This window comes from Sparus aurata, chromosome 9 (genome assembly GCF_900880675.1).
Source record: "Sparus aurata chromosome 9, fSpaAur1.1, whole genome shotgun sequence".
Taxonomy (NCBI): Eukaryota; Metazoa; Chordata; class Actinopteri; order Spariformes; family Sparidae; genus Sparus; species Sparus aurata.
Window position 1 is genome coordinate 26,836,122 of NC_044195.1, and position 20,587 is coordinate 26,856,708.

At 40.4% G+C, this 20,587-nt stretch overlaps 2 protein-coding genes and 1 long non-coding RNA gene across 7 annotated transcripts in view; 2 read left to right on the top strand and 1 right to left on the bottom strand.

The window, feature by feature from the left end:
* The window catches only part of LOC115588625 (uncharacterized), a 22,193-nt gene continuing 1,606 nt past the window's right edge, over positions 1 to 20,587 (bottom strand). The window contains exon 4 of one of the 2 annotated variants that reach the window (XR_003985396.1): positions 1 to 509. This is a non-coding gene — a long non-coding RNA (uncharacterized LOC115588625). Of the gene's footprint in view, positions 510 to 18,059; positions 18,189 to 20,587 lie in introns of those variants that run through there. The other variant, XR_003985397.1, reaches the window with a different exon arrangement.
* LOC115588624 (motor neuron and pancreas homeobox protein 1-like) lies at positions 15,224 to 19,293 on the top strand. Its single transcript, XM_030429332.1, has 3 exons — positions 15,224 to 15,902; positions 16,905 to 17,065; positions 18,033 to 19,293. Exons 1-3 carry the CDS (start codon positions 15,431 to 15,433, stop codon positions 18,378 to 18,380), a joined length of 981 nt encoding a protein of 326 aa, XP_030285192.1. The 5' UTR covers positions 15,224 to 15,430; the 3' UTR covers positions 18,381 to 19,293.
* The window catches only part of cfap65 (cilia and flagella associated protein 65), an 11,672-nt gene continuing 11,129 nt past the window's right edge, over positions 20,045 to 20,587 (top strand). For all 4 annotated transcript variants that reach the window (XM_030429327.1, XM_030429329.1, XM_030429328.1 and 1 more), the window contains exons 1-2: positions 20,045 to 20,184; positions 20,409 to 20,494. In XM_030429327.1, the coding sequence (XP_030285187.1) occupies positions 20,411 to 20,494 (84 nt within the window). In that variant the 5' untranslated portion in view covers positions 20,045 to 20,184; positions 20,409 to 20,410. The remainder of the gene's footprint in view (positions 20,185 to 20,408; positions 20,495 to 20,587) is intronic.

Here is a 20,587-nt window from a genome sequence, read left to right on the forward strand (position 1 = left end):
TTTCAGGGTTTGTTTTTTGTTTTTTTGACCGAAGCCATCCGACCACTTTTAATAAAACCGTCAGCGTGCAGGCAACTGTCAAAATCAGCCATCACTGCATCAGATTATTACATCTCACATTCCTGTAAGGAAATAAAGATCAACAGAGGGTTGCATAGCCAGAGCTAAAAAAGTCTTATGGGAGATGATAGCACTGAAGCCGGACAACCAGGCCTTGTAGTCAAGCAGCTGGCCAGATGTTTTCCATCACCTCTGGGGAGAGCTGTCCTAGGGTTAAATTCCGCGGCTTGGGGAGAGCTGCCGGCAACAGGTCTCCAGGGAGCAGCCCTCAGATTGAGCAGAGAGTGGTAAAAATAGCATACCATTTTGGGCTGCCCAGTACCCGGTTCCCACCACTCTGCAGGCTGGGAAAGGAAGGAGGAGCCACCGGGACTCCCAGTGGATCTCCAGCCCTCAGTGGGAGCGCAAAAAGAAAGCGTACGGCACGCAGTCCCCATCTCCTGCAAACCCTGTGGTGTTCAAACAGCGATGTAGAGAATCAGCACGACGGGACAAGAGCAGGGTTTTACTTTAAGCTCCTTGTTTGAATCAGATGACTTATGTGATCTGAATACCTCACACGACATCACAAACATGAATCTCCTGTCTCCATCTTGGATTTGATTACATACAATTGAGTTTTATTTGATAAAGATCTGAATGTAATTCACATTGCACTGGAAGGTGAACACACAGGACCATCTCACAGAGCTGGTGGTGAATGAGAGGGGGCATCAGGCTGCTTTTGCTTTGCGATTCGGTAGTCTTTGGCGACATCCTGTGGAATTTAGGTGGCATGACGGTTAAGACTGTGAGGATCAACGTTAGAGGATGTGTCCTTATGTGATGGCTTTTCACTGATATACATTGCTTTGATAAATGAATGATCAAAGCATTAGAAAAACATCACTCGTTTCGTAAAGTATGCCTTATTAAACGATGATGTAGAAGACTACGCTATTAGACTTCAATCTTTATGAACTTACAAAAGCGTTGGAAGTTTTCTCATTTCTGTGGATTGAGAATAAGACCTCAGAATAATAATACATGACACCGACTCAACTGCATTCACTGTGATGTATAAATCAAAACGTCTTCTCTAAAGTTGCATTCAAGGACTGCTGACTAAAGTTGACTTTAATTATATGCACAAGGAGCAAGTTGTGTAGCTCAATTTGAATAAGGTTCGTTCAAAGCCAATTCACACAATATCCAGAAGAATCACAGTTCGTGTCATGATTTTAGCTAAACAATTCAGGTTGATACGTCTATTGAAATCATGGGACAAAATTGTACAAAATCACATAGCTGCACTCCAAATACTTTATAAGTTATGATTTACATTTTTTATCAAGTTTGGCTGTTTGAGCTAAATTTCCGCAATTTGGGTTTAATATTTTGTCCAGACACACGGAGATGACATCATCTGGTATTCAACAGAACGAGCCTAACTTTAAAATTCCAGAACCCAATGAAAAACAGGCTCAATAGGTATCAGGCAGATACAGGAAAACACTGAATGTAATTTCACACATTTTTAAAAGACAAAGGACTTATATGACATATTTAATTTTTTCAATGAATATCAATCAGTACTTTCACACAAAAATAGTAAATCAAAATGATCCTTCTCGGCAAAGGCTTCAGTCAAAATAACTTTAAGACTGGGTTTTTCAGTTCTGAAGCTAAACTGAGCAAGAGCTTTATACAGGACCCAATAAGTTCTGGATGTGATAAAACCACAGTAACACTACATAGAACCAACATTTGGCTGCAAGAAAGTGAAAACTACTGGAGATATGAATTTTTGAAAATGACAGGAAGTCATTAGTATTTTTAACAGAATGAAGAATCTGTTCTTAATTTGATCCTGTAACCATTCAGCAAAAGCTATTTAAATGATTTTATGATGAAAATCATAAAATCTTGGATGATCAGATTTCAACCCAATCCAGTGAACATTTTGGGACTGATTGGGTTTAGAAAACACACATAAAGAATCCAAAAAAAGCTAGAATAAATAAATGAATAAATGAATAAATTAAATTAGCTCAGAGGGCCAGACTTCAAAAACTCATAACTTAAAAATGATTTGATGTACAGCTATAGGATTTCCTATAGCTGTACATCTGAATAGAAATGAAACATACATTTTTTGTGTGTTACATATGAGCAGCGTACAATATAATAATGACAACAAACATGCAGAAAACACACAGAAGTTGTCATGAATGAGCAGAAAAACCCCACTGAGGCTGCTCATCCCTGTTGAAGAGTCATTGTCGGGGGATTAGAGTCGCCCTGCGCTGATGCTCTGATAGTGCCCACCTGATGGTCGAGATAAACGTCCACCTGGCTGACTGTTGTGACCGATAATGTGCTCTTCTGTAGCATAGATTTCCTTCCAGGTGTGGCTGATTGCTATCAGTCTTTTTTTTTATGCCGGCTTAACAGCTTTGTAAGGTCGCTTCAGTTCAAGATCAAACAGGCTGCCGCACATTTAAATCAGTGCAGCCTGTTTGAATCGATGATGCATGCCACTGCCTGCTCTCTCAATAATATAAATATCAAAAATCATACTTTTTTCTTCAGGGCAAGCTTACTCAAATGACAGTTTATATTGTCTGGAACTGATTTTTTTTTTTTGTATCTTATATTTCTCTTCATCATCTTTGTTTCCCTCACCAAATGTTCAAGGTCAGGTGTTGTGACTTGGGCACTCTTTGCCCCCAAACTCAAATGTGTATAACACACTGTAGCTTGTACCGTCTCTGGACACTAGGGAGCAGTAAAATCCATCTTATAGACAAAACATTAACTTTTCCCTCTGAAGCACAGAGGTCAGGGGTGGTGTCTGAAGGCAGGATATCTGAGGCCCAGAGGAGATTTGACATTTGGTCAAGGTGCTTATAAAACTGTTAGGATCGTGTTGTTGTTCTTAAAATGCTATTAAATGTGTCATTTATACATAAATAATTCATCTTTAGGCTTTAAGGCACATCCCCAGAGGAGGCTTTTAAGTTTGCATGTTTGACGAGCTTCTCTTCCAAAAGTGGTCAAGAAGGCCATAAGCTGGCTGGAAATGCAAAACTAGAGCTGTGTTAATCATGACTGGAGTTTGCACTGTAGAGGAAACCATAATGAGCAAATATTGTTAAATGAGACCTTTTATGCCCCCCCTTGTTCCTTTTGGTAAGGTAAAGGTTCCTGTGCATGTAAAAGGTCTTGAAAGTTAAAAAGGTCAAAGTCTGCACCAACCGAAACTCCTCTCTTCCACAGAAATCACTGCTCATGAATGCCTCATCAGTAGTCCCGCCTTTAATTCCACGACTTATGTGATACATTTGCATAATTTGCAGTGGCTAGTTTGGCACGTAAAAAAAATGTATTTAGCACAGCTGCCTTGTTGTTAGCTATGCTGGCTCAGGCTTGTGTGAGCTGACCAATCAGAGCAGACTGAGTATTTGGGAGGGGGTCCTTAAAGACACAGGAGCTAAAACAATACTGCAGCACTGGACAGTGTGAAGAAACTGATGTGTTATTTGAGCATTAGAGCATGTAAACCTATTCTAGAAGTAACCCAAAATAAAATTATGAACCTAAAAATAGCATAATGTGTCTCCTTTGAAAACAGGAAGCAGCCTTTTTTTTTTACTCCTGCATGATTATGATGGGTTTTTCCAAGTCCTTAATTTACTGCCATCCAGAGTCAATAAGATCAAAGTTCAGGGCAAACTACTCAATCTCTAAATTCAACATTTAAACCCTGCTTGCCACCTTTCTCTTTCTCCAAACCTTCTTTAAAGATGCATATTATCAGAGATTAAATCTTTATGAGGAACCTCTCTTCTGACTAAAATATTGGACCATGAGGTTTTACCATATTGTCACTTTTCTACAGTAATTCAATTAGCATATTGTCTGCCTCCAGGGACGTCTGACACCAGAAGCATTTCTCTGACCCTGCTCTCAAACCATCTACTCAGTGATTCGTAACAAAACGCGTCCTACGCGTGCTGGAAGTTAGTTAACCGTATTGAGCGTATTGAGCTGTCACGCCGTCAAGGCTGATTTCATTATCGAGTGAGGGAGTTTAGGATGTAGATGTCAACACGTTGGCCACCAGCACGCTGATTTACCTCAGCTTAAATCTATGCTGTGATTTAAACGCAACCAACCCCTCAAAGACCGAAAAACACTATCTGTCATTTGGGAGGAAATCTATTTTTGTGTGGCTTCAAAGCAGGATTTATAAGGTGAATGAGTTTTGGAGGTCATTCGGTGTGTTCCTCCGAGTTTATCTTCTCTCTTTCTTTTAGTTTTTACAAGGAATTATGTCTTTAAAACAAAGTTAGAGAGGAAATTCTTTTGGTGAGCGTACAATCTTGCAAGAGATGTCTCCAAATTGCTTTTAGTCTTTCAAGAACGAAGATTCAATTTGAACTTTTATTCAATTTTAAGCTTTCCTCTACCATCAATTTTCAAATTAATCAGCATCGCGGCGACTGATATCAACATTGTCAACATGCAGACTGAGAACAAGTAGAAAGAAATGAGGCAGAATCAAAGTCAGACAAGGTTGGACCCCACCAGACTGGCAGTGTTGCATTACAGCCCCTGGCAGTGCGTCAGTCTGGAGGGAGGGACGGGGGGCTGGAAGGGGCCTGATTAATGAGTGTTACTGGGTGGTGGAGAGTTTGTGTCCCCACTCACCCTCGTGTCACCGCGACACTCAATGGCTTCATCAATTTGGAGCCATTATCACGTCAATAGGCAAGAATGGAGGGAGGAGGGGAGTCGAGGGTTATGGGGAGAGACGGCTTCTGCTGCACCATCTGTGGATTGCTGAGCAAGGAGTGAAGCAAGACGTGATCACTTTAGTCAGCTCCAAAATACGTGTCAGCTGAAGGTGGCCAAAGGTGTATCATTAAGAAATCAAAGTTTTCTTAAGTGTTGTTACAGAAACTTTTAATTAGCCAGAATAAAAGAAAAGCTCTAAATATGCATAGCTTCGGCTCCCTTCCGAAACAATGTTAATAAAAATGTAAAAGTATTGTATATTTTTCCTGATTCACTTGAAGAATTAGAACTCTGATTTGTGTTTTGAGTTTTTGGTCGTATTCACTCAAAATATATCTCACCGTTTGTCTCTTTTACCATCGATCAACGCTAAAAAGCTACAGCCGTGCTCGCCGCCCTGTGAGCCTGTACCCTGGGCAGCACAGTGGTGCTTCGCGCAGCATGCTAAAATGCTAACAGTGACGAGGTTTACGGTCTGTTTACCATCCTAGTTTAAGCGTGATAGCATGCTAATGCTAATGAGCACTGAACAAAAAAAGTACAGCTGAGGCTGAGCAAAAAGGATCCTTCACTGAATGTAAGAGATTTTTTGTGACATTTCACTCCAAAAACAAAAAACCTGTAGTGATATTTTTATCACTATTTTACCAACATTTTATTATCCATCCAAACTGTTTTAATGAGAGTTGCGTTCACTTTCCGAGTAGTAAATCCAACTTCAGATGGTGCTCCAGTTAGAAAAGCCTACTGGGAACCTCGGAAAAAGGTAAGGTTTTTTTTTTCTGGATGAGCTGCTCTTTTAAAACCATCAGCTTTAGTTTTGGAGAGATTTCTTTTGCCTCACACTGAAATGTGTTTTGAAATATATCAACGGAGGAGCATCGACCAACTGAATTCTTAGTAAACAAAGTGCTCCATCAAATTGCTCTATCACGTCTTTTAACGCTGCTTTTAAAAACGAAAAACAAAAAGGGGGGAACAAGTTCAAACAAGCCAAATAATGAATCATCACTATCTCTATGCTCATTCATCATGGCACCAGCCAAGGCGATTTGCGTCCGTCTGTCTGTCTGTCTGTCTGTCTGCCTGTTTGCGTTCCGGTGATCGTCTGCATGAACGTGTGAACACGAGCGGCTGTGGAGCTGATACGGATAAGCAAATAGCTGCACACACATCATTAGGTGCTCATTTACAGACAGCAGCAGGAAACTTGCTCACTTCAGTCGCTCCGATCAGGCATGCGAGTGCGTATCTCTGCCCACCGTACCAGACCTGAGCATTGGGAAAATTGACGTCTCATGCAGTTATGAATCTTCCCATCATTTCTTCTCCTATCACTTTCCACGATCTGTTTCTTGCAATCATTACATCGGGTTTTGGCAGGAACAAGCCTAAAAACCTTGGATATCTTTCTCATGGTAAACTCAGTCAGGTTTATCCTTTTCTCCGATAGCTCCGATGCTACTTATCCCCTTCAGTTGAGTTCAGAGATCCCTGAAAGTTCATTTGAAAAAGATCAAATATCCCTATATTTTGGACCAAAAGTCATGGCTCCATAGTGTGTAAACCTGTCCTCGAGGGCAGTTTATTTTTTAGCTCTCAGAGGTGTAAAACAGGCTTTTTGGTTAATCCAGAGGCTGCTCACAGTGAAACATAATATATGATAATAATAATAATGATTCTTCATCACGGAGTTCATTTGGCCTGTAATGATGCTAATCGGTTCAACACCTGGTCTTTCAGTGTGCATCGCTGTAACTGATTGAACTGTTCAGGCTGCATTTAGACAAGCAACATCTGGGCCGAGGGTAGAAAACAGAGGAGTTCCTGGCAGAAGGTGGAGATAAACAAGAGAGGGAGTAGGTGCAAAGTAAGGGGCGGTGGGGGATCAATTAGGGAAATGAAATCTCATCGTCGGTGTGGGACAACATACATCAAGCTGTGACAGCTCCTCCTCTAAGCATGTCAGTCCCGCCTCCGTCAAAACGACTGACTAAAGCAGAGCTAATCCCCCCGTTAACCCCTGGATAGCCTCAGCACAGCCTCCTCCTGTGTGCCAGAATCAAACACATGCTGTAAAGCACATGAACACACTTGTTCACACAGCAGATTTCAAAAGTCTATCTCTGTGTGTGTTACCTGTCTTTTTACATGATATGAATATATCCTTTTTAATTGATCTTGCAGTCATTTCAAGGCTTGTGGCAGCGAACTGATTTGTTTTTGTTTGTTTTTTTTATTTCAGCAGTTGCCAGAATAACATTTTGGCAGTATGCGTTTCTACACACCAGAGATACATTGAACATCTGTTTCAAACGTATCATCTCAACATGAGAGACTTTTGACTGAGGCAGTTTGATACTATTTGCTTCCCTTTTCGACTGATAAAGCTGGGAACATTGGGAATTTTTCCAGCCATTTCTGTGACAACAAATCTGGGTATTTTTTAACCAGAAGTCTCAACACTTTCCAGTTGTTTGTGGTGACAAAACTGGATATTTTAAGCCAGAACATAATCCTTTTCTAACCCTAACCAAGAAGGTCTGGTGCCTAAACCTAACCAGACCTTAAAGAACCCGATCATGCACCCTGTCTGAACTGAGTGCACGAGCTTGACTGCGAGTCATGGGTGTAAATATTGTCTTTTATCAATTCGGGATTTTGGAGCTTCTATAGACTTGGTTTACACTTTCTTTTTTCTTTAGGTAATTTTTTTTTGCTTTTCAAAACTAGTGGTTCTTCTTCAGTTGTTAAGCAAAATGCCGCAGCGCTGTTTTACTGGGAAGCACCAGGAATGTTTTGTGGACCACAACACTTCACCTGACTGACTGCCCTGGGTGAGCGGATGATGACTGAATTATAATTTTTGGGTTAAACTTATCCTTTAATCAAAGCAATGTATCATCATAAAAATACAATAGACGCGTAAAGTTGGAAACGTTACATTTCAACATATCAGCGGTTTGCAGAAATAAACAATGCCAACATTTCCTCTGGTGATTGGGTTGCATCATTAGGGGAGAAAAATAATGAATATGGAAATGAATATATGAATATTTCTCTGCAAGCAATTTTTATTTGCCGGTCGTCATCACTTCAGGAGACAGAACCCCCCTTCATTGTTGACTCATCTCAAAAGCTAACACATACAGAAATTGGTTCTTGGATCGCAGCTATATTTTACATTTTATATCCATTCTTCAAATAAACAGAAGCAGCGTGGACACAAGACAAAAGCGCCACCAAATATCTTTCAAATCAAATCCAGAGATAAAGATGTCATTGTAGAGGACACGTGTCACCAATGTTGCTTATTGCCTCTTTTATCCAAATTGCTTCGAAGCTGTAAATCACCATGCAGGTCATTTCACTACTATCTTCCACGCCGACTACAATGCAATCTAGTAAACTACGCTCATTCCCGGAGTTACAAGCGTCTACCTCCGGCCTCTTTTTTTTTTTTCATTTAATCTTCCTCACTTCACCAGTATAGGTGTTTTTCATCAGAATTCTTCAGGTTCTGGAGAGCAGAAGAGGATAAATAAAACGCAGTGGAGGAGAGGTGATATCGTGGTGTCAGGTGTGGTGGTAATAAAGAATTATGTCTTTCCCTACATCGCCTAACCCTAAACCTTACACACACACACACACACACACACACACATACACATGCAAACACAAGCACAAGCACGCAGCCAATCTGATTAAACCCCACAAACATGGATTGGTGGGAGTGTCCGTGGACCGCGAGGCTAATTGAACTGTCTTCACTCGGACAGGATGGAGGGCTGGGGAGAGAATGATGAGGGCTAGATTAAACAAGCAGGAGTAAAATAGTCATAGAAGATGCATGGAAAGGAAGCAACTGACGGGGCTAGGAGTTATTGGTCGGTCAGATGTCTGTAGTCATGTTTGAACGCTCCAGAAACCAACGTGAAGGACGAAGGCGTGTGACGTGTTCAGTGATCCGGACTGATGTGTCTCAGAGGCTAAAATGTTGATGTGTTACAGATATTCAAGGACGCCAGAGGATGACGTTGACTGACTTCTAAAAAAAAGTTGGGATGCTGTGTAAAATAATTATAAATCAGAATGTTAGAATTTGTTAATCCTTATTGACTTATTATCAAAAACATGTGCCCCAAAAAACACCCGTTCAGAACACTCCTTAAACAGGTTAACCGGTAACAGGTGACAGTATCATGATCAATTTTGTGCGAAAGGCTCAGTCGTTCACAAGTAAGGATGGCTGCATTCTGTTTTTATACAAGTTTAACACGAAGTTTCAACTTCTTTGGAATCAAGGTTGTTGCCACACAATGAGGTGGATTTTTGTGTTTGAGTCACACATTCATGCACCCCACAGGTAAGGCTAATTCAAGATGGTTAGATTAGATTTGCTAGACTGTCCCAAGATTTCTAGGCCTTCTCCTAGCTATGGTTAGTGAAAGATCGGGTCTCGGTCATAAGGATCACTTTCCCTATGGCTGTGGTTACATCTACACATGACCCCCTCGAATAGCCTGGTTTGTACTACTGATTATTTTGGTGATTGCCTAATCCTAACCCTGATTTATCTCACCTGGTTGACTTGCCCATCCACACTGCGTAAATCATATTTCAACAGATAATTACCTCCGCCAAGGAAGTTATGTCCCCAATGTCCATTTGTTGGATCGTCTACAGGATTACACAAAACTACTGAATGGATTTCCCCCCCAAATAAACTTGGATAGAGGATGGGTCCCCATTATCTCTGAAAGTCGAGCCGGATAATAGTCACAGATCCAGGAATTTTCTTTTTCTCACTTTCTTTAGCATTGCAGGTGTCTTTTGGCTTTTTTTGGTTGTTTTTTTTAATACTGTATGGACATTGAGACTGAATAATCAAGTGTATTAAGGTGGCTGGTATCAATGAGTGCGTACAAAATGGGACTGTTGGGTTTTGGCGGAGGTATGCTCTCCCCCAATTTAATTCATAGTGTCTTCCCTTGACACATGCCAATGGTCAAATCTGGTCAAAATTAATACATTAGTATTAATGATTGCAATACCAATAACAGTTTACACCCCAACAAACATTTTAAGACTCAACTTTTCGTTAAAAATTGTAAATATATCCAAAGAACTGATTCCTGCACTGGTTGTCTGTCGAAGAAAGCTCTATAAGACTGCCGCACCATCATGTGTTGTCTTGTTTCCACTTACCCAAGCCTTTTTACAGACGTGACACAATTTTGTAGATGGGTTTAAACTACTTTACAGACATCGTGTTTCTGTGTTAAAGGAAGAACATATTTGGGGACGGAGTATTTTGGGAACCTGACCCTGCAGAGCGGTCTGGCCGTCCCACAGAGCAACAGATGTTTAACTACTCTGCCGCCCCGTCACTGCCCCTGTCTTTGTGTGTTAACCAGCTCTACGTGTGTCTGTCTCCTCCTCCCATTCACAGACCCCTGTTCACGTCTAATTAGCTGTGCGACTCCTCTCCTTCTACCCCTGAAGTCTCATCTCATTGCACTGTCATCTCGCTGTTTACTGTGCTAAGTAATAATCATCCAATCTCCCGCCTCCCCTCCTTTCCCTCCTCTTCCCCTCCTCCGCTCCTCCCTCGTGTCCTCCTCATTATTGCCCGGTCTCAGTTTGTGACGGCCGTCATTAATCAAGTCATTTGGAACAACGTTGAACCTAGCAACCCCGAACGCCTACCCCCTGCTCAACCAGGAAGTGTTCTATTCCCCTGCGGCTCATTAGGCCAATCAGAGCTAAACTGGGACATGACAATAGATGCAACAATAGAAAGCAAAAGCAGATATTAGACATGAAACCACAATAGGACGCAGACAGCAGGAAGAACAACAGGCTTTATTATACTCTATCTGATGGGGATTTTCCTCTACGTTTAATGTCTCCAGGGATACATAGTCTGATTTCACTTTACTTACACAGTGACCCTGCTAATCTGTGTCATCCTTCAAGGAAGGTCACCAATGTTTCCATCACGGTTAAATTCCTGATTTGCAAGATTTTATATAAAAAATATATTTAGAAGCGGCTGCAATACGATTGCATTTTATCTTTTAAATGACATGAACCACAGAAAGTTTGCATTAAGGATTAAGCATTGTTTTCGTCTGATTGCTTTTTTTGAAACCAAGTTTGAGTGGAAATTTGGAAAAATGATCTAACTGTTGTTATGTCACTGACGATGTGCTGCTTTGCAAGAAAAAGAGCCAAAATGTTTGAGAAATATGAAGGCAACCTTTTTTTTTCTTTTTTCCATAATAGCGTCACTGCAATTGATATAATTCATTAAAAAAAAGCTCTTGTAACCAAATGTGTTTTGATTTAGCTCCTGCCTATACCTCGCCCATACTGCTGTGAACTGTGCAAGAAAGGCGTAACCTCTCTGCCTCTTAACTAGGAGGTCTGACAGATTCGCCCACTGGGTTAACCTCTTTTTCATTTGTGTATGAATAGAGGCAACATGAATGGTTCTTTTACTGCTCAGCGTGGAGAGGAGCTACGGCCTGAGTAGTTGTTCTGTGTCTCTCTCAGACCTGCTCTTGTCTATTTCGACTCTGTGGCTAGGCATTGTTGTCTATATGGGTGTGTGGGTGTGGGTGCATGCAAATATGTGTGTGTCTGCTTTTACGGTCCGTGCGTAAGAAGGTGGCCGTGACCCAAAAGTGGCTATTGGAAAACAGTCCCAGCTCATAACAGCTGTTCAGGACAGTAGTGGTGTGACTCCCCATGATGTAAGAACAGCTAGCCTACGGTGTACCCGGAAAATCAAATGCAACATTTGGCTAACATTTAATATCATTACAAGTTACACTGAAAAAACTGCTATAACTGTGGAAACTCTACACTCCAAAATATGAAGAACCACGCTGATGGAGGAGGCAAAGAGGGATTGATAGAAACTGAAGTAAAACAGGAGTGAACGGACGGGCCTTCACTCGAAAGAGGGCACGCTGGTGTTGTTTCAAAGTCGGCTTCCTAACTGATATGCGTTTCACCTTACCAGACTTTTTCTCCTAGATCAGTAGAAACAAGACTTGTCTGCTTCGTGTTTTGGACAGTAGCCTTGCTGCTAGCGGTAGCCATGTTGCTAATGCAGTTTTTGCATCAGCACAGTAACACCACAAGGAAATGAAAGGGAGTGTGAAAAGAGGTCCATATTCAATAATATCTGTCATTTTTGTCCAGCCACCTTTTTTTCTCAACTTTACTGACTGTATAGCAGCCGTTCTCTGTCTTTGTGGGGCAATATAACTTTCTGCTTTTCGTGTAAAAATCTAAAACACGGAGTATTTTTCTGACACTGAAAGACTGAAAATAAATAGAGTTGCAGTTCAGTTTGACACCTGACCTCTGGTTTAATGAGCGCTTCTGTAGATGAAGGAATGCCTTTGAAGAACAGTGGTTCCATTTCAAATCAGACAGTCGACCTCAGACGCGACCGTTTCATCCTCGAGCCGCGGTATATTACTGTACAAAGTATCAAGTTATGACTGCTATCTGTGTGTGAATAGATAAAAGCACTGAGCGAGGGTTATATGAACACAAAGACTTTTTTGTCAAGGGTTATTAACAAGGCAATCTAAAGGCCGTAAATCACAATTACATTATATTACCGAGCATCATATCTGTCAGTGGTGTGAAATTTCAAATGCTGTGTCCTTTTATATCTTATCTCAAACGATGTGATGTTTGAGCGCGGATATCATTGTCAAGATATGTTGTACAAACTTTATTAAATGGTGTGATAGATCCCCTCTCTCTGCTGCTTATCTAACGTAGAACAGATCACAGAGTATTAATGATTTTACAGCTGGTTTTTACAGTCCTATCCCTGGTGCTTCACACATTACTCCGACCCATCTGACTACCCAGTGGAGTGGAAAAAAGACCTGATTGCTAACAAACAAAGCATTTATTTTGTCATAGATAACACTATATTTGCAATTTAATTACTTTGCGATAAAAAAAGCTGTACAGTGCGCCTCATGTGGGTGTGAGGTGCAAGGCAAATTCATTTACAAGTTTAGTATGCTGTGTTAATTCTGTTTCGAAATAGATCACTTTTGCAAACTGTGGTTTGCATTCAAATTTTGAATATATATCACACTAACATTTCCACATTATGTGCGTATTTGACATGACTTTAACATGAGGAGGTTGGTGTCAATTACAGCTGTTTTTAAAGGAGATGTGTGGACATTTTCAGCCGAGTCACCAGGTGAAAACATTACTAGTTTACGTGTCTGCAAACCACAGCATACCACAGACATGTCTATAAAACATCTTCAGTACATGACCTTCATGTCGGGAGGTGCAGGGGACGGTGGTAAAGTCATAAAGCGAAGCCATTGACAGCGGTTCGAGCCTGCGTTTCAACATTTCTAACCATGACGCCGCTATAGATGTTTTTAGCGAGACCGCGAGACCGCAAGACAACTCCGGCTGTCTTTGTGGTGACCAAAACAGGTATCTTAGGCCATAACGTGATCTTTTCCTAACCCTAACCAAGTGATTTTGTGCCTAATCCCAACTGGACTGTCAGCAAAGCATTGTCACAGCATCAAATTGATTCTTAAGACGCGAAGAAGCATGAAATTGCAACAAAGAAACAAAATGTCAGCTTATCAAACATTTAGATTTGTGTATTGCCAACATTTGGCAAATGGTTTACTGTTTAATCGCAGCCTGAAATCTTCACCAGACTCACATAGGAGAAACATGCATATGCAAAATATGATTTTATTTTTTAAGATATGAATTTTTCACTTATGCCTAAATAATCTAAATAGTTATGAAATATGTAAAATTTCTGAAATGCATTATCTGCAATTACAGCCATATCTTCTACTTAGCTGTGGTCTACCTGTGGTCTGTGTGAGATATATGAGATTCTGAGTAATGATTGATGATGGAACTTGTTAATTAGTAACCTGTGTCCCCTTGGAGATGACTTGAAACAACAACATCAAAGCCAAAAGAGGTGAGGGACTTTATCAGCACTTATGAGTCTATTAAGTCTTTTCTAACTCGTCATAACAGTAATAAACTAAAGTGGCACTGACTCATTAGAGAGCATACCTCAGCCAAGGCCCAACAGTCTATCGATCCAAATCCAATATCAAACTCAGTACCCTTGTTTCAAACCACCCCTGACTGCTCAGGATCAATGCATTATTCCCAGAGAGATCAACCAAAATGTCAAAAATCTCACACCGTCAAAGAAAGTGAGAAAACACCTTGATCCGTCTCTTAATCCGGATCCACATCAGAAGTTAATGAGGTCTGTTCTGGGCCCGAGACCCACCCCTCCATCCAAGTTTCCTGGAAATCTGCTGAGCAGTTCTTGTGTAAGCCTGCGTGACACATATATGGACCAAAGACCGTTTAGTTTATATGTCGGGTGGTTCAGCAGGTGTTGGTGTGTTTGTCTTTGAAGTGAGAGCAGTTTGTTTTCCCAGGCCGTCGGCCGTCTCTTATCAGTCGTGTATAAACCTGGTGCAGGAAATCACCACGGGTTAAAACTGCGGCAGAAGTAGATCCAATTTGGACACTTTGAGCCCACCATGCAGTTCCCTCAAGTTGCGGGTCATACACACATAAATAAAGTAGACAATTAGATGTAAGTTGGTGTTTTTTTCTTTTAAGTGAAGTCATTTAACAGTGTACATGGCTATATGTACTGTATGGGTGTAGTGAAATAAACACAACTACTACACAGTTTTGTCACCTGTCATCACTACATACACAAAGTGTGAGAGGCCCCAGTCTGCAGGGAGAGAAAATGAGTTTGCTCTCCGTCACTTTACTGCCCCCTTATCCGCCCCATGGTGTGGTGATGACCGGTAATCATAGCAGCAGCCGCTGATAATAACTGTTGGGTCCCTGTCAACCTTAGCGGGCCATAAAGCTTAATGAACAGTTAAGTTGTAAAAGTGATGATTTTCCTCATGTCTCTGAAAAAGGGCCATTTACAGTAATTGACGCAATATACTCCTCAAGTGGGTTTGTACGTGTGTGTGTGAGAAAGCTGCACCCCAGACACACCTGAGACAGGGATCACATGTGAGGTCAAACTGCCAGACAGATAAGAGAAAGAAAGAAAGAGAGAAAGAGAGAAAGAAAGAAAGAAAGAAAGAAAGAAAGAAAGAAAGAAAGAAAGAAAGAGCACCTTGCAGGAGTTAGATTGTGAATTATTTTTAAAAGGAGTGGAAAAAATTCTCTTGCATAATATAATCAAACCACTCAGAGGTATATCCTGCCCTGTCCCTGTCCTGCAGGACTCTGACCAATCACAACGCAGCAAACTTTATAGAGCTATTGGGTGCGAGTAATTTCTCAGCCCACTGCTGGACTGACTAAAGTGGTCTTTACGCACGGGGTGTAAGTGGAGTAGGTCAGAGAGAGGACATTTCTTCAGGGTAGAGGAGTGGCAGTAGAGCTCGGTGCGTTCGGAAGTTTATCTTTTAAGTTAAAGTTTACGTTTCGTGTGTAAGATATTATCAAGAACAGGAGTTGTGTCAAACCAATTAACGTCGGCTGTTAATTGGAGACGTCGCGGCGCAGAATGACCACCACCATGGAGAAATCTAGAAACTTTCGCATCGAAGCGCTCCTGGCGCACGACGTGGAGCAGAGGGCGGACAGCGACGGTGCGTCCCCTGGCTTCTATCACAGCAGGAGCCCCGGTGGAAGTCCGGTGTCGAACCGCGGCTCGGAGACTCCCTCCCCTCATCCAACCGTCCCAACACACCCCTCTCCAGCTCAGCCGGGGGTCCTGTCCAAATCCCAGCTCTTCAACTTGTCGCAGTCGGGATTCACAGCTCTGCACCAGGGGGGACTCTTCGGAATGCACCCGGGCTCCATGTATCCTCTGGCGACGCTCGGAGGCCAGCAGCACGCCCTCATGTACCCGGGCTTCACGCAGCTGGTTCACGCGTACCCGGAGCAGCTGAAGGGGGCCGGCATGGCCGCCACGCTCCCGCTGGAGCACTGGATCAGAGCCGGGATGATGATACCCAGAATGGGGGAGTATGGAGGTGAGGATCCGCCCGCTGACAGCTCTAAACTTTATTATTCTTACTTCCCGAAAGTTCATGATGTTTACCCTCTTCTTAATTTGTTGAAAATAGTTTTAAAAGTCTCAATAAAATCACGTTTTGAAATATTTAAAGGTAATAAATGAGATTTAATAATATTGTGTTTAATACTACATTATTATATCAAACGAATAATTATAGTGGAATTATAATGCACAATGCTTTTGTTATATAATTGTAGGCTAAATATTAGATTGTGTATCTTCAAAGCATCTGTTACGTTTTTTTGTTTTTGTTGAAACTTTTTTCCTTCTTTTTTTTCATCTAATTTAAAAAAAAAAAATAAATCCATGTACTCTCAAGATAATTTACGCACAAATCTTTAAAAATATCTTAAATGTATTTATTTTATTGAAAGTAAGGCAGGCAGTAAAGGCCAAAATCCAGCTCGTGTTTGTGTTTTTGTCTTTCTAACACCTTGGTGTTGGTGTTTGACATTGAGATGTTGTCCCTTAAGGACAATTCATCTCGTAAACACAACAACGCGCGAAAACATTTACGGTAAAGGTAACACCTAAAATAGACCTACTACTTAATCAATTGACAACATTTATAGTGTTTTCATTAAGGTAATGGTCCTCTGTGATGGTTTATTACCCCTCCAGAGCAATATCCTCTCACATCAAGGCAGTAAAATGTTAACGGACAGAGAGAAGGTGAGATATACAGGCAGGAGGGGAGACAGGCAGGTAGGCCAGAGGAATCCAGACAACTGAATGGAAACCAGTGTGGAAGATTTTGGGATGATTTATTTAAATATTTATTTGTCAAATTGAAGTTTTCTTGATGTGTTTCTCATGTCAGTCTTTCTCCCTTTTCTATTATTGGCTACTACAGGCCTCTTTTACTTACAGGCTCACTATTTAGGGGTATTGTGCTCTTATAGAAAAAGATAATATTGATCAAATTTAAATGATAACCCTTCTGTTTTCCCCCTCTCAGCCCCGGCCCAGGTGGGTTTGTTGGGAAAGTGTCGGAGGCCCAGGACGGCCTTCACCAGCCAGCAGCTGCTGGAGTTAGAAAACCAGTTCAAGCTCAACAAGTACCTGTCAAGGCCCAAACGCTTTGAGGTGGCCACTTCACTCATGCTGACCGAGACTCAGGTGAGACAATTTTTCTCTATTTTTTTCTCTATTAAGGTATGCACAGGTTCACACTGCAGTTAACTGCTGACTGAACATCCTTGTGATCTTGGCTGTACTGAACTGCAGACTTTACAGCAGTAACATATCCAGCCCTATTGTCTGTAAAAAAAAAAAGTACACTGCATTTGCTATAAAATAGACTGAACAATAAATAAACACAGTTCTACCAGAACCAGACAATATTCTGAAAAATGAAGTAAAAATTATTATATTAGTTTTATTCCTAAATTACCATCTGGATTTTTATTTCAGTCTAAAGCCTGATTGTTTTGAAAAAATATTGATTCTTTCTTGAAAAAAAAAAAAAAATTATAAATAATAATAATCAAAAAAACATCTTTACAATCTTTGCAATAACTATAATTTAACTACAATTTAGTTAAACAATGCTGCCAGGAAACACCACTGATGACAAGCAAATGGAAGCAAAGGTGGTAACTTTAACTGTTCAGCACCTGATAGTTGAACATTTACTGCAATACACGTTTTTTATCGATTGTTATTTGACCTTTATTTAAACAGACAAGTCACTAAGAACAAATTCTTATTTACACTTTAATTCGTATTTACACTATTGGCAGTATAGCTGTTGAGGTGAAACATGGTCACAGTTGGTCATCATGCACTATTTTATATATATGTTAAATTTCCATCATATGGGGTGCCGGTTAGTCAATTGGTCAAGCATGTGTCCTGTGTGCAGAGGCCCTGCCCTCACTGCGGCAGCCCAGGGTTTGAGTTTGATCTGTGGCCCCAAAGTAATCTTAATTATGAGCCCAGTAAAATTCCTTGTACATCTTACTTACATATCATGACAGTTCTCTCATAGTTTTAAAAAAAAATTTTTTTAACTTTGTTATAGATTTTTTGGAACATATGTTGCTTTAAACCCACAGAACTAAATATTTTCGTATTTTTCCATCAGGTTAAGATCTGGTTCCAGAATAGACGTATGAAGTGGAAGAGAAGCCGCAAAGCCAAGGAACAAGCAGCCCCGTCCTCCCCGCTGACTGACACAGAAAGGACCGGGGCGGACATGCACCACAGCGCCAAGCCTCAGAGCGATTCACACAGCTCGAGCCTAGAGGATGAAGAGGAGATAGAAGGGGAGGACGAGGATGAGAAAGAGGAGATAGAGGTGCTGAGGGCAGGTTCTCTAGGCTCTATGGGCTTCATGCGGCATGCCGGAGGAGGAACAGGAAACTACAGCCGTTACTCGGACGAGGAGCTGGAGGAGGGAGGGCCGAGAACAAGATGTGGGGTTTTCCCATAGTTATAAAGTTCAGCATGCTTTTAAGTGTACGTCTTTTTATGTTTATTGCTCCTGAGAAGACAATACACAATGCAATCAGGTGCATGAACATGGTGGCATGAAGAGGATCATTCATTTTTCACAGCCCGACCCGTAGCACCATATCTGTCTCTGGAGCTCACAAATGAGCAAAAAAGGGTATATCGACATCTGCACACTATATGAAGATAGGACATTTAATGGTCAGTTATACATCTGAGTTATGGATTCTTAAATGGGCATATGCATGATTTACTTGTGACTGAAACGGTACAAACAGATTGAAAGCCGGTGCTTCTGTCCCATCATCTCCATTAAACTTAATTTATTTTTGAATATACTAGTACAGGGGTTATAGCACTTTGATGGAAGGTACTGGATGAAGAGACAGGAAAATTTACTTTGAGAGTCTTGTTGTAAAGTGTCACTGTTACATTTGTTATCAGTGCATACCGGTCTGTTACAATATTCCACTAAATATTCCAAACTTGTCATACTTTTGCGAATATTTGAAAAATTAATGGATTCATTTTCACCCAGTTGAAGGTTTAGGGCATTCTGTGTGGCCAGAATATTGCTAATGTGGCTACTGAAGTACTTTTTTAACCATGCGGTCATGAATTTATGTATTTGTTTTGCATTATATTATTGAAACTGCATGTTATATTTTCAAGCTGCACACACACATGCAAGGGAACGGCTGCACGTACTGTATTGTATCTGAAACGTACTCCCGATAAGGAGTTTTTCCTGCATTTTGTAAACTATGTTAAGCATGTTATGTTGTCAATGTAATTTAACATATTATAGAATTTAATATATTTCATTTTTAAAAGAAAAACTAGTGTTTTTTGTGGAGAGGAATAGTTTGAAAAATAAAGTTGAATAAATGTGTGTTGAGTCCAGTTAATTCAGACTGAAAGAGTGCGTGACAATGCATGCGATTTACAAATAAAGGGATAGTTCAGGTTTTCTTTTTAAAACATATCAATAGCAGTTATTTTAGTTTTTCATTGTTTATATTTTTATTTTAGTTTTTCAGATTCCGTTTGCTTGTTTTAGCTTCTTTTTGTTGTTGTATTGAAAAGGTTTTTTTTTATTATCATTTTTTTAGTTCCAATATTCATTTTTATAATTTTTTATTATTATAAAATGGGAAGGATTTGGCAGGGGTACGATTTAAGTTTAAAAAGCATTTTATGTTTTATTTCAGGTAATAAGTTAATAAGTTAATTAAGTATTTAGGCTCTTTTTAAAATATATTTCAATTAGCTAAATTGTTTCTTACACTAAGTTTACGTTTTTATTTTCTTTTTATTATTTGAAATCATAACCTTGATTCATGCACATATCTACATTACACAACAGCTAAATAGCTTATTTTTTCAACGTTTTAACCTTTACTGAAAAGAGAACAGTTTACACAGAATTAAAGTAAGCCGAACAGTAACACACACAGAAATAAACGAATAGAAATCTACACAAGGACATCTAACAAGGAGAATACCAATACATATATGTGCAAACTTAATATAAGATGAAAATACATATAGAAAACTAAATGCTAAATAACTGTACATCATATGTGAACAATCTACCAGCTCGAAACTGTCCCTCCTCGGTTGCCGTCATCACCATGGCGATGTCAAACAAGTGTCTGTTGCCATAGGAACGCAATGGCCGACAAACTTCAAACTTCAGTCGCTAGCGGTGTTTTCCTGACTTAAATTGAATAAATAGCTGTGACTTTAGCTTGTAAGCTGTATTTTTTAACACTTGAAAGAAGGTAAGAAAGCGTCGGTGTGTTGGAGTGTGCCGTGTTTATGGTCTTAATTCACGTAAAGTCTAAAACACTGTCACTAACGCTAGCTAACACATGCAAAATTGCATCAATCGTGTAAAATTGCAGACATTAAAAACAACGGTAAACGCCAGATAGCCTCCAGGAACTTTAGTCTGTTTTTTCGATATTGTAAATGCTTACATGCACGCATTTTGTCTTTTCCCCAGTCATGTTAGCTGAGACTCGGGGTCCTGCTGAGCCCTTGAGTTCAGGGGAACCATGGAGGACCTCCACCGCTGGGAAGGATATCAAAGTAGGCTAACTGAAGCTTGAATATCAACAGCTCGGTATCATTAATAACTTGTAGCTCAAGTTTCTTTTTTGTTACAGATGTTTTCCTTAAAAT

Bases quoted from the DNA above. Each gene is read 5' to 3' on its own strand.
- LOC115588624 (XM_030429332.1), top strand. From the start codon at position 15,431: ATGACCACCACCATGGAGAAATCTAGAAACTTTCGCATCGAAGCGCTC. The intron at 15,903-16,904 runs GTGAGGATCCGC...TCCCCCTCTCAG, and splicing joins CAGAATGGGGGAGTATGGAG to CCCCGGCCCAGGTGGGTTTG. The intron at 17,066-18,032 runs GTGAGACAATTT...TTTTTCCATCAG, and splicing joins TCATGCTGACCGAGACTCAG to GTTAAGATCTGGTTCCAGAA.